The sequence below is a fragment of the Mustela erminea genome, chromosome 3 (assembly GCF_009829155.1).
Source record: "Mustela erminea isolate mMusErm1 chromosome 3, mMusErm1.Pri, whole genome shotgun sequence".
Lineage (NCBI taxonomy): Eukaryota > Metazoa > Chordata > Mammalia > Carnivora > Mustelidae > Mustela > Mustela erminea.
Genome location: NC_045616.1, coordinates 69272924 through 69294050, shown reverse-complemented (window position 1 = coordinate 69294050; position 21127 = coordinate 69272924). Strand labels below are relative to the sequence as shown.

The window sequence follows — 21127 nt, the reverse complement described above, 5'->3', positions numbered from 1 at the left end:
TGTCAGAGTCAGTGCTGGAATTGTCTTAGAGCTATCCCAAGCTGTAGTTTTTCTGAGAAGGTGTAGAGCCTGAGCAGGGGCAGTACAGTTTTGTAGTATCTGGAGAAGTCAGCTGTCATGTCAAAATGTGCTAATACAAATGACTGAGCTACCACCGCCATTAAGAACTGTGACAGGTTGCTCTGCACAAGCTGATTGAGCACCAGGCTGTTTTTTCTGCAGGAGATGGAGCAGAAATCTGGATAGCTGAGGATCTGGCTTCTTCCCAGGGCAGGAGGTGGCCTATTCTACCTAGAAATCTACCAGCCTGACCATGGTTCACAGTTGCATAATAGATGTACTTTTTGTTGACTTGTTATTTTTTTTCTTTATACTCTCAGCTGCAAAATTGGGATTGGAAGTATTTTTGCTTTTTAGTTAGTTTTTTTTTTAAATTGTGACTTAGAATGCCAACTCTTTATCACCTTCGTGAGGAAGTTGAAAAAAAAAGTTATGAGAAAATAACAATATCTACTGCATAGTGTTTATTATGCCCAGGTACTGTTTTAAGTACTTCACAGATATTTTTTCATTTAATCTTTATTAGTACACTCTGAGTAGTCTTTTCTGGGTAAAGAAACACAAGGAAACGCAATAACTTGTTCAGTCATTCAGGGATGTGTAGGGTTTGAACCTAAGGAGTTTGACACTAGAGATAAAACAGGAGAGGGAAGGTGACAGGAAAGTTTGAAGAAGAGAAAAAACCATCAGAACAACCAGCTTTTCCCAATGCTTTTTTTTTTTTTTAAAAGATTTTATTTATTTATTTGAGAGAGAGAGAACATGAGCGAGGAGAAGGTCAGAGAGAGAAGCAGACTCCCCGTGGAACTGGGAGCCCGATGTGGGACTCGATCCCAGGACTCTGGGATCATGACCTGAGCCAAAGGCAGTCATCCAACCAACTGAGCCACCCAGGCATCCCTTCCCAATGCTTTGAAGAAACCTTTGAACTCTCTTCTCTGCTCCCCCTACCCCTTTTGAAAAGCCTCTCTTAGGACAGTATCTGAGCTGAGACCAGTGCCCTGAGAACAGAGAGGGGTCTAGCTTTCGAAGTGGGGGACTGTATACAGAAAAAGCTCTGGGTGAATTTTGAAAGACCCTTCCCAGCCACCTTGTCTCCCCAGGACTTGGATCTTCTGTCTCTTTGGGCTAGAAATGAAAAAACAAACACAAAAACAAAACAAAACAAAACAAAACAAAACAAAACACCCATTTGGTCAGGGCGTCATGCTTAAGAGTGGGTCAAGGTAGGGGAATGCCAGCCCACTGCTCTGTGGAGCCCCCCACCCAGCTCAACCTCATTCCTTAGCCGTTTCCTGACCTATGTTCTCTAGTCCCTCATGTTACATTAACAAAAGCTCTATTGCATAGGAAACTTGACACATCCTTCTGAGAAACAATGGGAACCACCTAAGTAATTTTTAATTTTCTTGTAGCCCACTGTTTTAGATTGCATGTTTATGTCTCTTCAAAATTCATGTATTAAAGACTGTATTTCCAATTTGATAGCATTTGTAGGTGGAGCTTTGGAGAAGTCATTAGGTCGTGAGGGTGGAGCCTGTGATGTGATTTGTGCCCTTTTAAGGGAGACAAGAGAGATGATCTCTCTCTGCACCAAGTGAAAATAGAGTAAGAAGGTAGCTGTCTCCAAATAGGAAGAGGATCCTCACCAGACACTGAATCTGTCACACCTTGATTTTAGACTTTCAGCCTCCAGAGCTGTGAGAAGTAGATGTTTAAACAAACTAGTTAGTTGATGGTATTCTGTTACAGCAGGCTAAGACACCTACAATAAAAATAAATACTATGTGAAGTTGGTTTTGGTAATGCATTTTCATCTCAAATATCAAAATATTATATTTAATTCCATGCAATGTAAAAATCAGTGTAAAATATGCAGTCAGTGTAAAATATTTATGAGATATTTACCTTTTATTTTTCATGATGTATATTTTACCCTTATACCAGATCTCAATTTCATAGTACATTTTGTTTGGAAATTCTTGGTCTGTATTTAGATTTCAGAAAATTTATGGTTGAAAAGGATTCAACTTGGGATTGACATACCCAAGTTGTTTCAAGCATAATTGAGAGTTTTTCCAATAATTGAAATAGAATATCAGCTTTTATATTTACATGAATTAAAGAAAATAAAATTAAGTATTAGTTTCTCATTTGCACTAGTCACATTTCAGGTGCTCAAAGAGGTCCATGTGACTAGTGTCTACTTTATCCGACAACATAGTTTTAGAGGCCAAAGAGACAGGAGACTAAATAACCATAGGTTAATCAGTTTACATTAAACAGTGACCCCAAACAACCAGTTTATAGTGTTCTTCTCCTTGCTGGTCACACTGGCACAGGAAACTCCCTGGGCCGACCAGGAAGTTTGGTTTTGGGCACCAGCTGGTATCTGATTAGTTCCTACACTTGGCAAGTTATTTTGCAAATGTTAATCCTGCCACCTAGTGACCACTTTCTGATTTTCACATGGAGATTACCAAGTAGAAAATTCCACATTGACTTCTGCATTGGCACCCCTTCTGAGCTCTGAGACTTTCTCCTGTTTGCAGATGCCACGTGACACTATGCTGCTGGTAAGGTCATTAGGTTTTGCAGCTGCTTTTGTCACGTCTGGAGAATAAAAGCTGAATTGTCATTTCATGTCAATTTCATGCCCTCCCTTTCCCCACAACAGTCAAGTTCTGGGAGTACAATGAACATGGCTGAGGGCCTCCTGTGTGCCATGTACTGTGATGGGAGGAGATGCCTCCTGTCCCCATAAGGGTTATGGTCCCCACTATCCCTTTGACGGAGTAAAGCTCCTGAATCTTCTCTTTACGTATATGTCTACTTTCTCACTGAATTGTGAAATCTGTGAGGACATTGTCTTGCTTATGTTTTATCCTTACTGCCTAGTTTGGTGTCTTTCCGACAAATGACGGATGGATGGACGGATGGATGGATGGATGGTATAGCTGTAAGTTATAGCAGCGCTCTTGCCACATTTCCCCAATTACAGGTCATCTTTTCAGCGCTCTTGCCACGTTTCCCCAATTAGAGGTCATCTTCCCTTTTCCATTCTCAGTATGAACTAAGTCATCTTATTTTCCTTTTCTTTGGCTCTCAGTCTTCCCTTATTCCATTATATGCTCAGGACATACTTAGCACATGACCTTGTCTTGAATTTTGAAAATATAACAGTGAAGTTGGCAACTCCCTCACTTACACCCAGCAAACCTCCAACCTGTGCCTGATGCTCCTTGGACTCAAGGCCTTGATTTCTGGGTGTGCTCTGAAGCCCCTGGTCCACTTCTTGGAATCACCTGGGAAGCATGCACAGCAACTGATGTCTGGGTCCTAACTCAGGAAATCTGATGCCATTTGTCTTGGGTGCAGGCTAGGCAGTAAGATTTTAAAATTATCCCCAGGAAATCCTAGATGACAGCCCAGATTAAGACCTGCTCTCTGTGTGTGCTTCCCCCTTCAGCCTTCTCAGGCTTCAGCCAGGAACCTCACCTTCATTTGCATTTCCAATTGTTTCTGTTCTCTCAGGTAATTTTCCAAGCACAATGCCCTGATGCCCTAAACTCTCCTATTTAAAATAAGGACCCCCCCAAATCTTCCCAGGGCCCCAAATTCCTGGCAACTCTCTGCTCTCTTTATTTACTTTCCAAACCAAACATACTTTAAGGATAAATTTTCCACACAGGCTGTTCCTGCCTCATCGACCATTCACTCTTAAATCTCCTCCACACTGGGTTCTGCTCCAGAGCTGAGGACCGTGTAATTCAAAAACTCTCACCTCTGTTGGTCTCCAAGACCCCATGCTCTCTTGCTTCTTTCTCAAGCTGTCCTCTTTCCCGACCTCTCACTGTTGAGACTGCCTCAGGATGTGGCACTCAGCTGTCCTTCCTTTTACTCTGCTTCTGATGCTTTCCAGTCTGTGGGCTCCGGGGTTTATACACCTGCTCAGACCGTTCCATCGGTTCCATACCTGTATTCCAAATCTTGATTTGACCTGCCTCTCCCCTAGGTGTGTGATAGGCATCCCAGATTTCATGTTCCAAATCTAATCCTGATGCCCTCCTGCCCCACATCTCCTCTTATAGTGATTCCCATTTCGTCAGTGTCCTGTGACTTTTGTAACAACTGACTGCAGTCAGATTGGCTTAAGGTAGTATCCATTTATAGTCTTAGAGTCCCGGAGGCCAGAAATCTAAAATCAGTTTCACTGAGCTGAAATCAAGGTGAATCTGTTTCTCGATCCTTCCAGTTTCTGATGGCTTCCAGCATTCCTTGGTGTATTAATTAGGGTTTTTCAGAGAACTGAAATCAATAGTGTATGTATGTGTGGTTTTTTTTGCAAGGAACTGGCATACACAACTATGGAGGGTGAGAAGTTACAAGATCTGCAAACTAGAGACTGAGGAGGACCAGTGGTGGCATGGCAGCTCCAGTGTGAGGGCAGGAAAAGACAAATGTCTTAGTTCAATCAGTCAGGCTGGAGGAATTCCCTCTAACTAAGCATTTTTGTTCTCTTCAGGTCTTCAGTTGATTGGTTGAGGCTTACCCACATTAGGGAAGCAGTCTGTTTTACTCAGTCTTGCAATTCAAATGTTAATCTTATCCAGAAATACTCTCACAGACACAACCACAATGGTGTGTGACCAAATGTGTGGACATCCTGTGGCCAGTTAAGTGGACACATAGAATTAATCATCATAGTAGGCTTGTGATCCCATCACTCCCATCTTCAATGCCAGCATCTTCAAATTTCTCTTGGTTCCATCTTCATATCGCCTTGTGTGTGTGTGTGTGTGTGTGTGCGTGCGCGCGCGCATATCTTCTGATCTCCCTTTTATAAGAATACATGTGTTATAAGGATACATGTGATTACATGTGAGTGCACGTAGGGCCCAGCCAGATAATCCAGAATAATTTCCTGGTCCTAAGATCCTTAAATTAATCATACCTGCAAATGTCTTTTTTTTCCAGATAAGATAGCATTTACAAATTTCAGAGATTAGAACATGTATATCTTTGGTGGACCATTATTTAGCTGACTCCACTACTCTAGCAAAGGGCACTTTCATCCACTCAGTTACTTAAACCAGAGCTTTGGGACTTACCTTTGTTATATATTCTCCCCAACCCCACCTAATACATTTATATCTCCCATTACATTTTCTTTACTAAATAATCTTTAATCTGCTTAGCTTTTTCCACCTCCTCTACCACCAACCTAGTACAAAACATAAAGTTTTTCCTGGACTATTTTAATGGTACACTACGTTGGTAGTAATGATCTCATTTGTGCAGTTATGTGTTGAGTATCTGTCTCTAGGCACTAATTTGTAAGTTTCATGAAGGCAAGAAGTTGTACATGTTTTGTTCACCATTGTATTTTAGACTCTCTAGCATAGTGCTTGGTATGGATTAGGTGCTCAATAAATACTAATCACATGCCTGAATGGATGGATGCCACATTTCTTTTTATAGAGGAGCTCCCGGTCTGGCAAAGGAGCCATTCAGTGACTTTTGACCTAAATGGCTGTTCGTTTATTTAGAAGATTTGTGTTGAGAATCATCTATATCTTGACCATCTAGTAGGCTCAAAGAATTCATGAGTTAACAAATTATGTAAAACTACCTGTGTTCATGGAACTTTGCATTTTTGTGTGGGGAAAGACAGGTAGTGTAATAAATATGTAATGTGTAATAAATATGTTCCATATATGAAAATGTGCTTATTATAACATTAGAAAGTGATAAATTATATGAAAAGAAATAGAACACTTTAAGAGGAATTTGTATGCACAAAAGAAATAGAACAGTTTAAGGGGTAGAGCTTTATGAGAAGTTGATATTTGGAAAAAAAAAAAAAAAAAGCCTGAAGGAGCTGAAGGGATGAATCATGAGTATATCTGGGGAGGACATTTCCAGGCAGAAGGAACTGCATTTGAGCAGGTCCGTGAGGCAGGAGCGGTCCTGGTCAGTTCCAGGTGGATGAGGAGGCCAGTGTGGCTGCACTGAGTGAGTGAGGCTGTAAGGAGGTGGAGGTGATGGCCTCGTGGCCATGGGTCCACTCTCTAGAGGTCCTTGTAAAGCAGTGGAAGGACTTTGGTTTTCCTCTAAGTGAGAAGGGAAGCTATCACAGGATTTTCAGCAGAGAAGTTGAGTTGCATTTTATTTATTTGTTTATTTATGCTGCTCAAATAAATATTTATTTTTCTTCCTACAAGTTTTTATTTATTTATTTTTTTGCTGAAATTCGATTAGCCAACGTGTAGTACATCATTACATACTTTTGGTGTAGTGTTCAATGATTTGTTAGTTGTGAATACCATCTAATGCCTATCACATCATGCAACCGCCCCTTAATTCCAAGTTTTTATTTAAATTCCAGTTAGTCAGCATACAGTGTAGTATTGGTTTCAGTTGGAGAATTTAGTAATTTATCACTTACCAAATTATCGCTCTGGCTGCTGTGTGGACTATATAGGTGAGCAAGGATAGAAACACAAACCCTAGGGAAGTTATTTCAGTAATCAAGGTGAGCAATAATAATGACTTGCACCAGGGTGATAGATAGCACAGACGTGGTGGGAAATGGGCAGAAATGGATATATTGAGAAAATAAGGCTGATAGAATTTCCTGATAGACTGGATGTTGGCGGGAGTGTTGGGAATGGAGCAGATGTGTGTCAAGAATGACACGAAGGTTTTTGGTCCGAGCAACTGGAAGCCAGACTAAATTCAGACTTTTGTCTGGGACTCCTACTCCAAACATCTTAATTCCCTAAAGTCACTGGAACAGCTCAACAGCCCTGAACTTTCCAGACAGCTGCGCGGAGTTGTCATCCATCCTTCCCTGGAGAGTGTCTGATCCCTTCCCTAAACTTACATCCCACTCCTCTTTCTCTCACATCTGTGCACAGGGGACAAGGTCAGTTTGCCTTCAGCACAATGCTCAGCCTACATTCCAGCCTTGACACACTGTCACAATGCATTCTGGGCCTTCCTCTTGAGGTTGGTCTGACACTGTCCTGTCCTTTTGACCCTTGGTTTTGTGTTCACTCCTAAGGCTCTAGGAGGCTGACCTGATTATTATTTTGCTCAGAAAAGTTTCTCTTTGTTTTGGTCCAGAACAATTGAGGTCACTCAGTAGCCTCTGAACCTCTATTGACCCAGGTGGCCAGGCCAAGTGCCACTTTAGGTAAACTATGCCCTATTTATTTATTATTTATGTAATTATTTATTATGCCCTATTTATTCAACTTCAATATTTTTAATATTCTCTTTGACAGAGGCCGTGGGTTATTTATATGACAGGCTCAGTGGAAAGTCCATTCCGTTAAGAAGCTGCAGCTGTTAAAATAGAAGGCTCATTTTCCCTATGTATGTGCACTTATGTGTGTACGTGTATCGGGTGCTCTAAGGCTTTGGGAAACGTTTGGGAGAGTCGGTGGCAAGAACAGGTGTCTAAGACAGACCTTGTTTTGACCCAGTCCCTCACCCCACATAAGCCTCTCAGTAAAGTAACATGAAGGGGTCAAGCCTCTCATGTTTCTTCCCCTGTGAGCCTCAGGATGCCACTGTTTTTCCTTCTCTTTCTCCTTCTGTTTTTGGTTGCTGAGTGGTTCCTGTTAATGTGTGCACATGTGTCCGTGAGCCCACAGGGGTACAGGTACCTGCAAAGAAGTCTGGGCGGGGTGGGGTGGGGGGTTAAACTTAATGGACCCTCAACTAACTGTTAAGGGGCAGTGTTTAAGTTGCCAACTTCCCTTTAATTGCAGTCTCAAGCTCTCCCAAATTCCACCCCTGCCCCAAACGCCAAAATTCACAGAGCTCTTGCCAGTCCAGGTCCCATGGCCCCTGCCCCTCCCCAACCCAGTGCCCAGGCTGGCAAGGTGCATTCTGGGTAGGCTGCGGAAAGATCCTGGGCCCTGAAAGGCTCATCAGGTATGCAAATGAGCCGGAAGTGCTGCGGGCCTGAGGTGAGGGAGCTGAAAATGGCGAAAACTGGCGCCTTCGTCAGAGCTTCCCAAGTTCTCTGACCTGAAAACTGCTCGTGAGGACTGACGGGGACTCTGCGGTCATCTCCCAAAGCCAGCGGAACACATGACCTTGTCCTCGCTGGAGTCACATCTGATTTCACACCTCCTGTGTGTTCTGCTCTTATTAGGGGACACAGGAAGGGTTGGGACCGGAGCCTGAGGCAAGGTTACTGCAGCTTACCTTCTAGAAACATTCTGGGACCTAGTGCAGAGCTGAGCCAGCTCGGGCAGAATTTTCAGGGAGCTGATGCCACAAAGCTAATCGTATCTGGCCGAATGTATCCTTCTTGCCGTGTAATCAAGGCAAAGTGCAAGAACGTGTTTTGTTTTTACTCCTCGGCGTATTGTTTAGACTTGGGGATCAGTGGGAGGGAGGTGTGATTTTAGTTTGGAAGTGTGAGCTCCGGGGTGGCCTTTTCCCCCAAATGCCACACAAAGGGGAGAGGTAATAGCCAAGTCTGCAGGGAGTCTGCCTCACATCCTCTGCCTCACATCCCCTCTGGATGTGAGGGGGGGAAGAGCACCCCGGAGCTCTTGTCCAGTGAAACCCCCAGCCTTTATTTGTATGCTTCTGGGGTCTAATGGTAGAAACTCGAGTGCTGGGATGGCCTCTGATACACTCCACCTGAAAGTTACTTAGCCCTTGCTGTGGGCCAGGAACCGTTCTAAGGGCTTCGCATGTATTAACTTAGATTTACAAGTTCCTGAATGTGCTAAGAACAAAAATCAAGTTGTACAAGAGTGTCCATTGTGTTCTTCTGTTCCTCTAAAAAAGTTATTATATATTTTGTGTGTATTTCCAGGAGAGGGAAGACTTCTGGAAGGGTATTTCAAAAAATGATGTAATGGCTGCCCTTTAGGAGACTGAGAAGCTCCTCAGCCAAGGAACTATGGTCTTGTGAAGGAGATGTTTCATTCAGAACTTCATTCAGAGCTTTTGTTTGCTTGAATTATTTTTAACCATGTGTGATGTATTCCGGTTTCCATTGAAAATATGCCACAGTTATTTTGAAGGAGAATGGAATGAAGCTTTGTAGGCCAGATAGCATTGCGGATCGGATGCTAGAGCTGAATCTTGGTGGAGGAAAGTGTAATGTGATAGAATGGATAGAGTACCAGGGGTGGAAGCGCAGGGGTATTTTTGAGGAGGGTGGTTTTGACGCAAAGGAGCTTGCTGTCCTGGTGACTAAGCAGTAGCTGTGATATCAGATTGGAAGGAGGATTGGAAATAGCAGTGACAGTTCATTTGACGTGAATCATTGTCACGCTTAAATGGGCAGTGTCGCACCTGTAACTCCCTTGCAACGAATATATCAGTCTAATTCCAAGATTGGCTCAGCCTGCAAGACAAGGCCACCTCACTTTCTCCTATGACTAGACTCAATCGCAGGTGGTGTGAAGCTATGGTGTGATTGTTATCACCACTACAAACAGACGATTGGCTCAGTCATCTGGTCCTCAAATATATCGAGGGACATTACTGTGCTAGCGTGGTGAGGAGTCCAAGGCCAATGAGACCCAAGCCTGCCACATCGAGGATCCCACTGTTCATTTGAAAGTTTGGCGCTGATGTACAGAACAGAAAAGAGGCTGCTAGAGCATGGTGCTCCGGAGGAGTAAATGGGAGTGTTAGGGTAATGGGAGACGCAAGCACCATTTGGTGATATTCAGAAGGGAGTATTTAGGTACAGAATGGTAGACTGAAGAGGCAAGGGACTGATACAACCAAAATTATGTGTGGGAGCTTAGGAAGAAGCAGTTTGGAAAGGAAAGAGACCTTTCTGCTTTTGAAATAGGAGAAGCAAGAGACAGAAATGGCAAGCAGGGGTTGGGGCAATTTGCGATGGTAAGGAGGGAACAGCAGAAGAGTTGGGATTGATGTTTTGTGTGGCTGTACTCATGGGGCTGAATTCAGGGCAGGACCCAACACATGTGGGGAAGATTCTGGGAGCAGGGTCATAATTTGGCGACCTACAAGTGCCTATTTTTTAAATTTTTTTTTTTAAGCATTTAAGCCCAATTCTTTATTGTTAAACTTAGTTTTAAGAGTTTAGTGATTTGGGGGAGGAGTCAAGATGGCGGAGAAGTAGCTGGCTGAGACTGCTTCAGCTAGCCGGAGATCAGCTAGATAGCTTATCTAAAGATTGCAAACACCTGAAAATCCATCGGCAGATCGAAGAAAAGAAGAACAGCAATTCTGGAAACAGAAAAACAACCACTTTCTGAAAGGTGTTTTCCTTTTTTTTTATTTTTTAATTCTTTTCTTTTCTTTTTTCTTTTTTTTTCTTTTTTTTTTCTTTCTTCCTTTTTGAACCTCTTTTTATCCCCTTTCTCCCCGCCTCACGATTTTGGATCTCTTCTAATTTGGTTAAAGCATTTTTTCCTGGGGTTGTTGCCACCCTTTTAGTATTTTACTTGCCCCTTCATATACTCTTATCTGGACAAAATGACAAGACGGAAAAATTCAACACAAAAAAAAGAACAAGAGGCAGTACCAAAGGCTAGGGACCTAATCAATACAGACATTGGTAATATGTCAGATCTAGAGTTCAGAATGACAATTCTCAAGGTTCTAGCCGGGCTCGAAAAAGGCATGGAAGATATTAGAGAAACCCTCTCGAGAGATATAAAAGCCCTTTCTGGAGAAATAAAAGAACTAAAATCTAACCAAGTTGAAATAAAAAAAGCTATTAATGAAGTGCAATCAAAAATGGAGGCTCTCACTGCTAGGATAAATGAGGCAGAAGAAAGAATTAGTGATATAGAAGACCAAATGACAGAGAATAAAGAAGCTGAGCAAAAGAGGGACAAACAGCTACTGGACCACGAGGGGAGAATTCGAGAGATAAGTGACACCATAAGACGAAACAACATTAGAATAATTGGGATTCCAGAAGAAGAAGAAAGAGAGAGGGGAGCAGAAGGTATACTGGAGAGAATTATTGGGGAGAATTTCCCCAATATGGCAAAGGGAACGAGCATCAAAATTCAGGAGGTTCAGAGAACGCCCCTCAAAATCAATAGGAATAGGCCCACACCCCGTCACCTAATAGTAAAATTTACAAGTCTCAGTGACAAAGAGAAAATCCTGAAAGCAGCCCGGGAAAAGAAGTCTGTAACATACAATGGTAAAAATATTAGATTGGCAGCTGACTTATCCACAGAGACCTGGCAGGCCAGAAAGAGCTGGCATGATATTTTCAGAGCACTAAACGAGAAAAACATGCAGCCAAGAATACTATATCCAGCTAGGCTATCATTGAAAATAGAAGGAGAGATTAAAAGCTTCCAGGACAAACAAAAACTGAAAGAATTTGCAAATACCAAACCAGCTCTACAGGAAATATTGAAAGGGGTCCTCTAAGCAAAGAGAGAGCCTACAAGTGGTAGATCAGAAAGGAACAGAGACCATATACAGTAACAGTCAACTTACAGGCAATACAATGGCACTAAATTCATATCTCTCAATAGTTACCCTGAATGTTAATGGGCTAAATGCCCCTGTCAAAAGACACAGGGTATCAGAATGGATAAAAAAACAAAACCCATCTATATGTTGCCTCCAAGAAACTCATTTTAAGCCCGAAGACACCTCCAGATTTAAAGTGAGGGGGTGGAAAAGAATTTACCATGCTAATGGACATCAGAAGAAAGCAGGAGTGGCAATCCTTATATCAGATCAATTAGATTTTAAGCCAAAGACTATAATAAGAGATGAGGAAGGACACTATATCATACTCAAAGGGTCTGTCCAACAAGAAGATCTAACAATTTTAAATATCTATGCCCCCAACGTGGGAGCAGCCAACTATATAAACCAATTAATAACAAAATCAAAGAAACACATCAACAATAATACAATAATAGTAGGGGACTTTAACACTCCCCTCACTGAAATGGACAGATCATCCAAGCAAAAGATCAGCAAGGAAATAAAGGCCTTAAACGACACACTGGACCAGATGGACATCACAGATATATTCAGAATATTTCATCCCAAAGCAACAGAATACACATTCTTCTCTAGTGCACATGGAACATTCTCCAGAATAGATCACATCCTCGGTCCTAAATCAGGACTCAACCGGTATCAAAAGATTGGGATCATTCCCTGCATATTTTCAGACCACAATGCTCTAAAGCTAGAACTCAACCACAAAAGGAAGTTTGGAAAGAACCCAAATACATGGAGACTAAACAGCATCCTTCTAAAGAATGAATGGGTCAACCGGGAAATTAAAGAAGAATTGAAAAAAATCATGGAAACAAATGATAATGAAAATACAACGGTTCAAAATCTGTGGGACACAACAAAGGCAGTCCTGAGAGGAAAATATATAGCGGTACAAGCCTTTCTCAAGAAACAAGAAAGATCTCAGGTACACAACCTAACCCTACACTTAAAGGAGCTAGAGAAAGAACAAGAAAGAAACCCTAAGCCCAGCAGGAGAAGAGAAATCATAAAGATCAGAGCAGAAATCAATGAAATAGAAACCAAAAAAACAATAGAACAAATCAACGAAACTAGGAGCTGGTTCTTTGAAAGAATTAATAAAATTGATAAACCCCTGGCCCGACTTATCAAAAAGAAAAGAGAAAGGACCCAAATAAATAAAATCATGAATGAAAGAGGAGAGATCACAACTAACACCAAAGAAATACAAACTATTATAAGAACATACTATGAGCAACTCTACGCCAATAAATTTGACAATCTGGAAGAAATGGATGCATTCCTAGAAACATATAAACTACCACAACTGAACCAGGAAGAAATAGAAAGCCTGAACAGACCCATAACCAGTAAGGAGATTGAAACAGTCATTAAAAATCTCCAAACAAACAAAAGCCCAGGGCCAGACGGCTTCCCGGGGGAATTCTACCAAACATTTAAAGAAGAACTAATTCCTATTCTCCTGAAACTGTTCCAAAAAATAGAAATGGAAGGAAAACTTCCAAACTCATTTTATGAGGCCAGCATCACCTTGATCCCAAAACCAGACAAGGATCCCACCAAAAAAGAGAGCTATAGACCGATATCCTTGATGAACACAGATGCGAAAATACTCAACAAAATACTAGCCAATAGGATTCAACAGTACATTAAAAAGATTATTCACCACGACCAAGTGGGATTTATTCCAGGGCTGCAAGGTTGGTTCAACATCCGCAAATCAGTCAATGTGATACAACACATCAATAAAAGAAAGAACAAGAACCATATGATACTCTCAATAGATGCTGAAAAAGCATTTGACAAAGTACAGCATCCCTTCCTGATCAAAACTCTTCAAAGTGTAGGGATAGAGGGCACATACCTCAATATCATCAAAGCCATCTATGAAAAACCCACCGCAAATATCATTCTCAATGGAGAAAACCTGAAAGCTTTTCCGCTAAGGTCAGGAACACGGCAGGGATGTCCATTATCACCACTGCTATTCAACATAGTACTAGAAGTCCTAGCCTCAGCAATCAGACAACAAAAGGAAATTAAAGGCATCCAAATCGGCAAAGAAGAAGTCAAATTATCACTCTTCGCAGATGATATGATACTATATGTGGAAAACCCAAAAGACTCCACTCCAAAACTGCTAGAACTTATACAGGAATTCAGTAAAGTGTCAGGATATAAAATCAATGCACAGAAATCAGTTGCATTTCTCTACACCAACAGCAAGACAGAAGAAAGAGAAATTAAGGAGTCAATCCCATTTACAATTGCACCCAAAACCATAAGATACCTAGGAATAAACCTAACCAAAGAGACACAGAATCTATACTCAGAAAACTATAAAGTACTCATGAAAGAAATTGAGGAAGACACAAAGAAATGGAAAAATGTTCCATGCTCCTGGATAGGAAGAATAAATATTGTGAAAATGTCTATGCTACCTAAAGCAATCTACACATTTAATGCAATTCCTATCAAAGTACCATCCATCTTTTTCAAAGAAATGGAACAAATAATGCTAAAATTTATATGGAACCAGAAAAGACCTCGAATAGCCAAAGGGATATTGAAAAAGAAAGCCAACGTTGGTGGCATCACAATTCCGGACTTCAAGCTCTATTACAAAGCTGTCGTCATCAAGACAGCATGGTACTGGCACAAAAACAGACACATAGATCAATGGAACAGAATAGAGAGCCCAGAAATAGACCCTCAACTCTATGGTCAACTAATCTTCGACAAAGCAGGAAAGAATGTCCAATGGCAAAAAGACAGCCTCTTCAATAAATGGTGCTGGGAAAATTGGACAGCCACATGCAGAAAAATGAAATTGGACCATTTCCTTACACCACACACAAAAATAGACTCAAAATGGATGAAGGACCTCAATGTGCGAAAGGAATCCATCAAAATCCTTGAGGAGAACACAGGCAGCAACCTCTTTGACCTCAACCGCAGCAACATCTTCCTAGGAACAACGCAAAAGGCAAGGGAAGCAAGGGCAAAAATGAACTATTGGGATTTCATCAAGATCAAAAGCTTTTGCACAGCAAAGGAAACGGTTAACAAAATCAAAAGACAACTGACAGAATGGGAGAAGATATTTGCAAATGACATATCAGATAAAGGACTAGTGTCCAGAATCTATAAAGAACTTAGCAAACTCAACACCCAAAGACCAAATAATCCAATCAAGAAATGGGCAGAGGACATGAACAGACATTTCTGCAAAGAAGACATCCAGATGGCCAACAGACACATGAAAAAGTGCTCCATATCACTCGGCATCAGGGAAATACAAATCAAAACCACAATGAGATATCACCTCACACCAGTCAGAATGGCTAAAATCAACAAGTCAGGAAATGACAGATGCTGGCGAGGATGCGGAGAAAGGGGAACCCTCCTACACTGTTGGTGGGAATGCAAGCTGGTGCAGCCACTCTGGAAAACAGCATGGAGGTTCCTCAAAATGTTGAAAATAGAACTGCCCTATGACCCAGCAATTGCACTATTGGGTATTTACCCTAAAGATACAAACGTAGTGATCCAAAGGGGCACGTGCACCCGAATGTTTATAGCAGCAATGTCCACAATAGCCAAACTATGGAAAGAACCTAGATGTCCATCAACAGATGAATGGATCAAGAAGATGTGGTATATATACACAATGGAATACTATGCAGCCATCAAAAGAAATGAAATCTTGCCATTTGCGACAACATGGATGGAACTAGAGCGTATCATGCTTAGCGAAATAAGTCAAGCAGAGAAAGACAACTATCATATGATCTCCTTGATATGAGGAAGTGGTGATGCAACATGGGGGCTTAAGTGGGTAGGAGAAGAATAAAGGAAACAAGATGGGATTGGGAGGGAGACAAACCATAAGTGACTTTTAATCTCACAAAACAAACTGAGGGTTGCTGGGGGGAGGGGGTTTGGGAGAAGGGGGTGGGATTATGGACATTGGGGAGGGTATGTGCTTTGGTGAGTGCTATGAAGTGTGTAAACCTGGTGATTCACAGACCTGTACCCCTGGGGATAGAGTATTATGCCTCCATCAGAAAGGATGAATACCCAACTTTTGTAGCAACATGGACGGGACTGGAAGAGATTATGCTGAGTGAAATAAGTCAAGCAGAGAGAGTCAATTATCATATGGTTTCACTTATTTGTGGAGCATAACAAATAGCATGGAGGACATGGGGACTTAGAGTGGAGAAGGGAGTTGGGGGAAATTGGAAGGGGAGGTGAACCATGAGAGACTATGGACTCTGAAAAACAATCTGAGGGTTTTGAAGGGACGGGGGGTGGGAGGTTGGGGTACCAGGTGGTGGGTATTATAGAGGGCACGGATTGCATGGAGCACGGGGTGTGGTGCAAAAATAATGAATACTGTTATGCTGGAAATAAAAAATAAATAAAAAAAAAAAAAAAAAAAAAGAGTTTAGTGATTTGCCCAAAGTCATATAGCTAATTAGCAGCCAATATGGAATTTGCAAACAGATTTTGGGACCTCTACTGCAGTACTAATTTTACAATTATCCCTGCACTTTTCCTTGATAGCATATCTCTCATAATTAATGACAAAGCTGGCCAATAGATCTGCAGAACCAAGAGCAGACTTTCCGGAATCTTCCTGGCATACAGCAGCTTAAAACAGGGAGAAAACCTTATCCGCCTTGATGAAGGAGAACCTGTTAGCAGGGGTACGCCTCTCTTCACTTCTTCAGGAAGCTTAACACTGAACCAGACAATACTCATGATATCTGTCCCTCATTCCTCTCCTGTGGGAAAGGGGAGACTAAGTCATGCTTTTTGGATTGTCTATTTTCTGTCAAAAAAAAAAAAATTATCGGCAATTGTGCCTTAGGTCTGTATACTAATGCTCCATGAAGGAGACCAAGAACGTTCACAGAGCTGCCCCTCTCCTCCTGCTGCTGAACTATTTCCCCCTCAGAGTCCAGTTCTGCCAATTTCGACGACAGGAAATGGATGCCTTAACAGACAACTTTGTGAAGTTTCAATGATAGTCTATGTTTAAAACCATTAGTTCTTCTGGTATAGAATTTCTCTTATACAGGACTGGTTTAACCCAAAGCAGTTTTTAAATTGGTATGGGAGGCTAGAAGCAGAAGTATCATCGAATAACTTGATTTTTTTTTTTTTTTTTCCTTGTGTGATAAGAAATGGGTCTGCTGCTTGGAGACTGGGGTCTTCAGGAACTGGTAACAGATACTTATTTTATCACTGTTCTTTTCCTTACTATTAGACTCTAATTAGGGATGAGGAGATTATATCCTAGACTTTCAGCCTCTGTTAAGTGCAGAAGGGCATGTCTTCCCACCGAAGTTAGCTGGTGAGCTCTTCTTATGGACCTGGATGTATGACTTTTCCACATATGGCACTGTATCTCAGAAAGAATGTCTCATGCAGCACAGCTGGGGGACTCTTTTGACTGGCAACAAACTCCAAGGACTGCTTGTTCTATTGCTGCAAAAGGTAATGACCAAATACTTCAATGGCTTTTAAATGTCATAAAAACTCAAGTCCCCGATGAGAAAACAAAGGTCTCACAAAAATGATAACATGATATAAAAGCAAACAATTTCTGAATGAAGACAGCATTTCTCTGTTTTCCATGTGAACTTGACCCTTTGGACACTAAAAGTGGTATGGAAAGGGGTTTGGAACTGAGTTTGTTTGGAGAATAGCTTGTTAGGTGGGGTGTCGGTTTTTACAAATTATGTTGAATGCTCAGGCATAAATCATCTCTGGGACCAGATGTTCACTTTAGCATGGCTCTGTGCTCTCCTCTGGCTATGTGAGATGAGAACTCATACTGATCATGGCTTCGATATCCGCACATGTTACACTCAAAAGGGTCACGAAAGCCGTGGCAACCCATGTGAATAGTGAACATCACGTAATCCAGGAAGAGGACTCAACAGTGGTCACACCGATACACATCCATCACCTCCCCTTCTTTGCTGATCACTTTGATGGAGTCTCTCGGGCAGATGGGTGGGGGCTTGAGGAGTTCATAAGAGCGGGGGACCTCCTTCAGAAGTGGTATCCCATTGTGGGCCCTAGCGGGGACCATGTGATTTTGCTGGTAGATGTGATTCTGGCGTTCTTCGTGGTTGCTGTCAGTGTCCGTGGAGTCATGGCCACTATTGTTGGGGGAGAGGCCTCTTTCAGAGGGCAAGCTCTTCTCTGGCAGGTGGATATTCTTCTTTTCTAGGTCTTGGGGGGCACCGTTGGACATTTTGGCACAGGTGAGGGCTATGGGATACATACTGCTAATTACTGGAACCATCTCTGAGGTGGGAGCAGGTGGGGTCTGGACCAAGGGGCGCAGGGCTTCAGCACCAAGGTAGCTGATGGCATTATTGATGGCTTGGTCCATCATCCGGGTCTGGATTATCTCACTCTCTTTCTCGTACATATAGCTAGGATTATAGTTGACGTCAAAGCAGTGACGCTTCTCACCAATGAATTTCTGAGGCATTGAGCTTTTTCGTTTTGCCACATTGCTTGCTAATCTGTCCAGAACGAGAGCTCTTTCACTTCCCATCTCTGCTTTGATGTGTCTTGCCTCCGCACTTGCAGTCTCACCCAGGTCCGTGTTCTGAAGAAATGTACGGCAGCGCTCCTTATGCTCCTCGAGGGAACTTCTCTGCTTGTAACTCCTTCCACAAAACTCACATTTATAGGGTTTCTCAACAGAATGCGTCCTAAGGTGACCTGTGAGTGCGTCTCTTCTCTGGCATGCATAGTTGCAGAGGTGACACTTAAAAGGTTTTTCCCCTGTGTGCAGTTTAATGTGGCGGAGGAGGTTACCTTTCTGAGTAAAAGATGCCCCACACTGATTACACTGGAATGGGCGTTCACCAGTATGGCTCCGCTTATGAACCATTAAGACATTGAAGCTAATGCAGGATAATCCACACACATCGCAGTTCATCTTGCCACTGGCTGGTCTGCTACTATCATATGAGACAACATGTCTTTCCAACTTAATGTTTTCATATTCATTATATTCTCTTGAATAGCTGTATGGAATTTCAGTCTCTTCCACATTTCCCATGGGCTCTGGCTTTAAAATATTCTCATCCCTTTCAGTGTATTCATCTTTCACTTTCATGCAATCATCTCCTAGATCTTCATCTTCATTGGTTGGGCCTTCTGCACTGTCCACATTTTCTGTTTCATGTGGTTTGGTTAAATCATAGTCATTCAAAATCACTGGGTCTTCTGTGGACACAGACTGTTCCTGAGTGCTTTTCAGTTCCACATTTGGTTTTGTATCTTCCATCTCGCCGCCGGGCTGGGCTGGGCTGGATTGGATTGGAGTTGCGCTCTGGCTCCCCGGCCGCTCCACGTGCTCCTGCCGTCGCCGGGACGCAGCGCGCAGCTGGCGGGAGATTCCCCTATTTTTTAAATTTTTAAAAGATTTTTATTTTTTACTTTTGGGGGCACATGGGTGACTCAGTTGGTTAAGCATCTGTCTTTGGCTCAGGTCATGATCTTGGGGTCCTGGGATTGAGCCCCACCTCAGGCTCCCTACTCAGGGGGGAGCCTGCTTCTTCCTCTCCCTGTGTTCTCAATCTCTCTCTCTCTCTCTCGCAAATAAATAAATAAAATATTAATTTTTTTTTAAAATTTTGAAGTAATTTTTATTTCCAGCCTGGGACTTGGAACTCACAACCCTAAGATCAAGAGTTGCATCTCTACCAACTGAGCCAGCCAGGTGTCCCTTAGGTAGTCCACCATTGCTATTCTATCAGCTGATCTCCAGGATCGTTCAGGCTGTGGGTGAATCATCCAGATCTCTGAGGTGCATTTAATAGTCATTTCATAATGGCAAGGAGAGGCTGATTTTCTCTTTTAAAAATTGCAGACCTATGTTAGTATTTAAAAATTAGAGTTTATTGGATACCTTGAATATAGTGTAACATTTGGACTTAGTTGAATTTGCCTTTCACCTCACATAATTTTTTTTTGTATTGGTGGGTATTCTCCTTCACTAAGTATAGGAAAAATTTTTTTCCGACTTCCATGATAACAAAACATTTCTCATTTTCCTATAGTTCTTACTCTCTCTCATTTTTTTTTTTTTGAGATTTCCCGCCCCCTCCAGAACCAGACAACTTCATAGAATTCTTAGATGAGTGTCAGATTGAGATAATGTGACTTACTTGTTACTGATAAATAATACTATACCCTGCGTCCTATAGTTTCTGCATTTCATTGGCCCCTCAGTGCCCACCATTGCTATTCTATCAGCTGATCTCCAGGATCGTACAGGCTGTGGGTGAATCATCCAAATCTCTGAGGTGCATTGTATGGAAGAAGAGGTCCTCTGTGGGATGATTTTAAATATACACGTTGGTGGGGGCTAGGAGTGGGCTTACATTTGGCCAGTGTGTGAAGAATTTTATATGGAAAGCTGAGTTCACTGACAGCACCCAGGCTGATTTATTCTCATGTTGGTTTCGTGCACCCATTTAATAAATTGATGCTTGTAGGGGCTTGGATGGCCACTTATTTTTATGGGTTTGGGTAGGGTTTAGGTTGCAATGTGGAGTCCATTTGCTGTTGGCATATAGAGGATGTGAAAGTAGGTCTTAGGCACACAAAAGGCACACAAAAGGACCAGTGAGCTTCAGACAGGGACGTACTTGTTTGTGGCAAAATGACCTAAGAACAGACCAGAGTGATTCTGTCCAGAGGCCAACAGGGTGAGCACCAAAATGGTGGGTTTTGCAGACTCATGCCGGGCCAGTGGAGCCAGAGTTGAGTGCGGACTGATGGTGGTGGCTCAGAGAGGGAGAAGGGGAATTAGAGGAAGCTCTGCTCAATTTTCAGAATTCCAGAAATTTTGTGAAATAATCATTTTGGTGAAATATTTTTAAAGTTATTTAAAAAATACAGCTCTATAAAAAATGATAATTTAAAAAATGCTTCTTGGGCGCCTGGGTGGCTCAGTGGTTAAGCTGCTGCCTTCGGCTCAGGTCATGATCTCAGGTTCCTGGGATCGAGTCCCGCATCAGGCTCTCTGCTCAGCAGGGAGCCTGCTTCCTCCTCTCTCTCTCTCTCTGCCTGCCTCTCTGCCTACTTGTGATTTCTCTCTGTCAAATAAATAAATAAAATCTTTAAAAAAAAAAAATTATTTAAAAAATGCTTCTTTGTGGGGTGCCTGGGTGGCTCAGTGGGTTAAGCTGCTGCCTTTGGCTCAGGTCATGATCTCGGGGTCCTGGGATCAAGTCCCACATTGGGCTCTCTGCTCAGCAGGGAGCCTGCTTCCCTCTCTCTCTCTCTGCCTGCCTCTCTGCCTGCTTGTGATCTCTCTCTGTCAAATAAAAAAATCTAAAAAAAAGAAAAAATGCTTCTCTGTGAATTACTTGGAGGGCTATCACTGTAAGCTTCATGTAACTGGACATACTTTTTGTTTCTAAATTATCCCTGGTCTGGTATGAACATCCACATTATTTGTTTGTGGCTACTTTCCACAAAATAGGTTTCTCATGTGAGAAAGCATGACATGTCATTTAACTTTCATTTTACT

The 21127-nt window shown here is 42.2% G+C and overlaps 1 protein-coding gene and 1 long non-coding RNA gene across 2 annotated transcripts in view; both read right to left on the bottom strand.

The window, feature by feature from the left end:
• Nucleotides 1-21127, bottom strand: part of LOC116586290 — a 32026-nt gene that overhangs the window by 665 nt on the left and 10234 nt on the right. The gene's annotated exons all lie outside the window — the stretch shown is intronic.
• Nucleotides 16387-18983, bottom strand: LOC116586289 (zinc finger protein Aiolos-like). Its single transcript, XM_032336077.1, is given in 2 exon segments — nucleotides 16387-18282; nucleotides 18451-18983. Coding segments are annotated over 2 exon segments (1362 nt in total). The 5' UTR covers nucleotides 18875-18983; the 3' UTR covers nucleotides 16387-17344.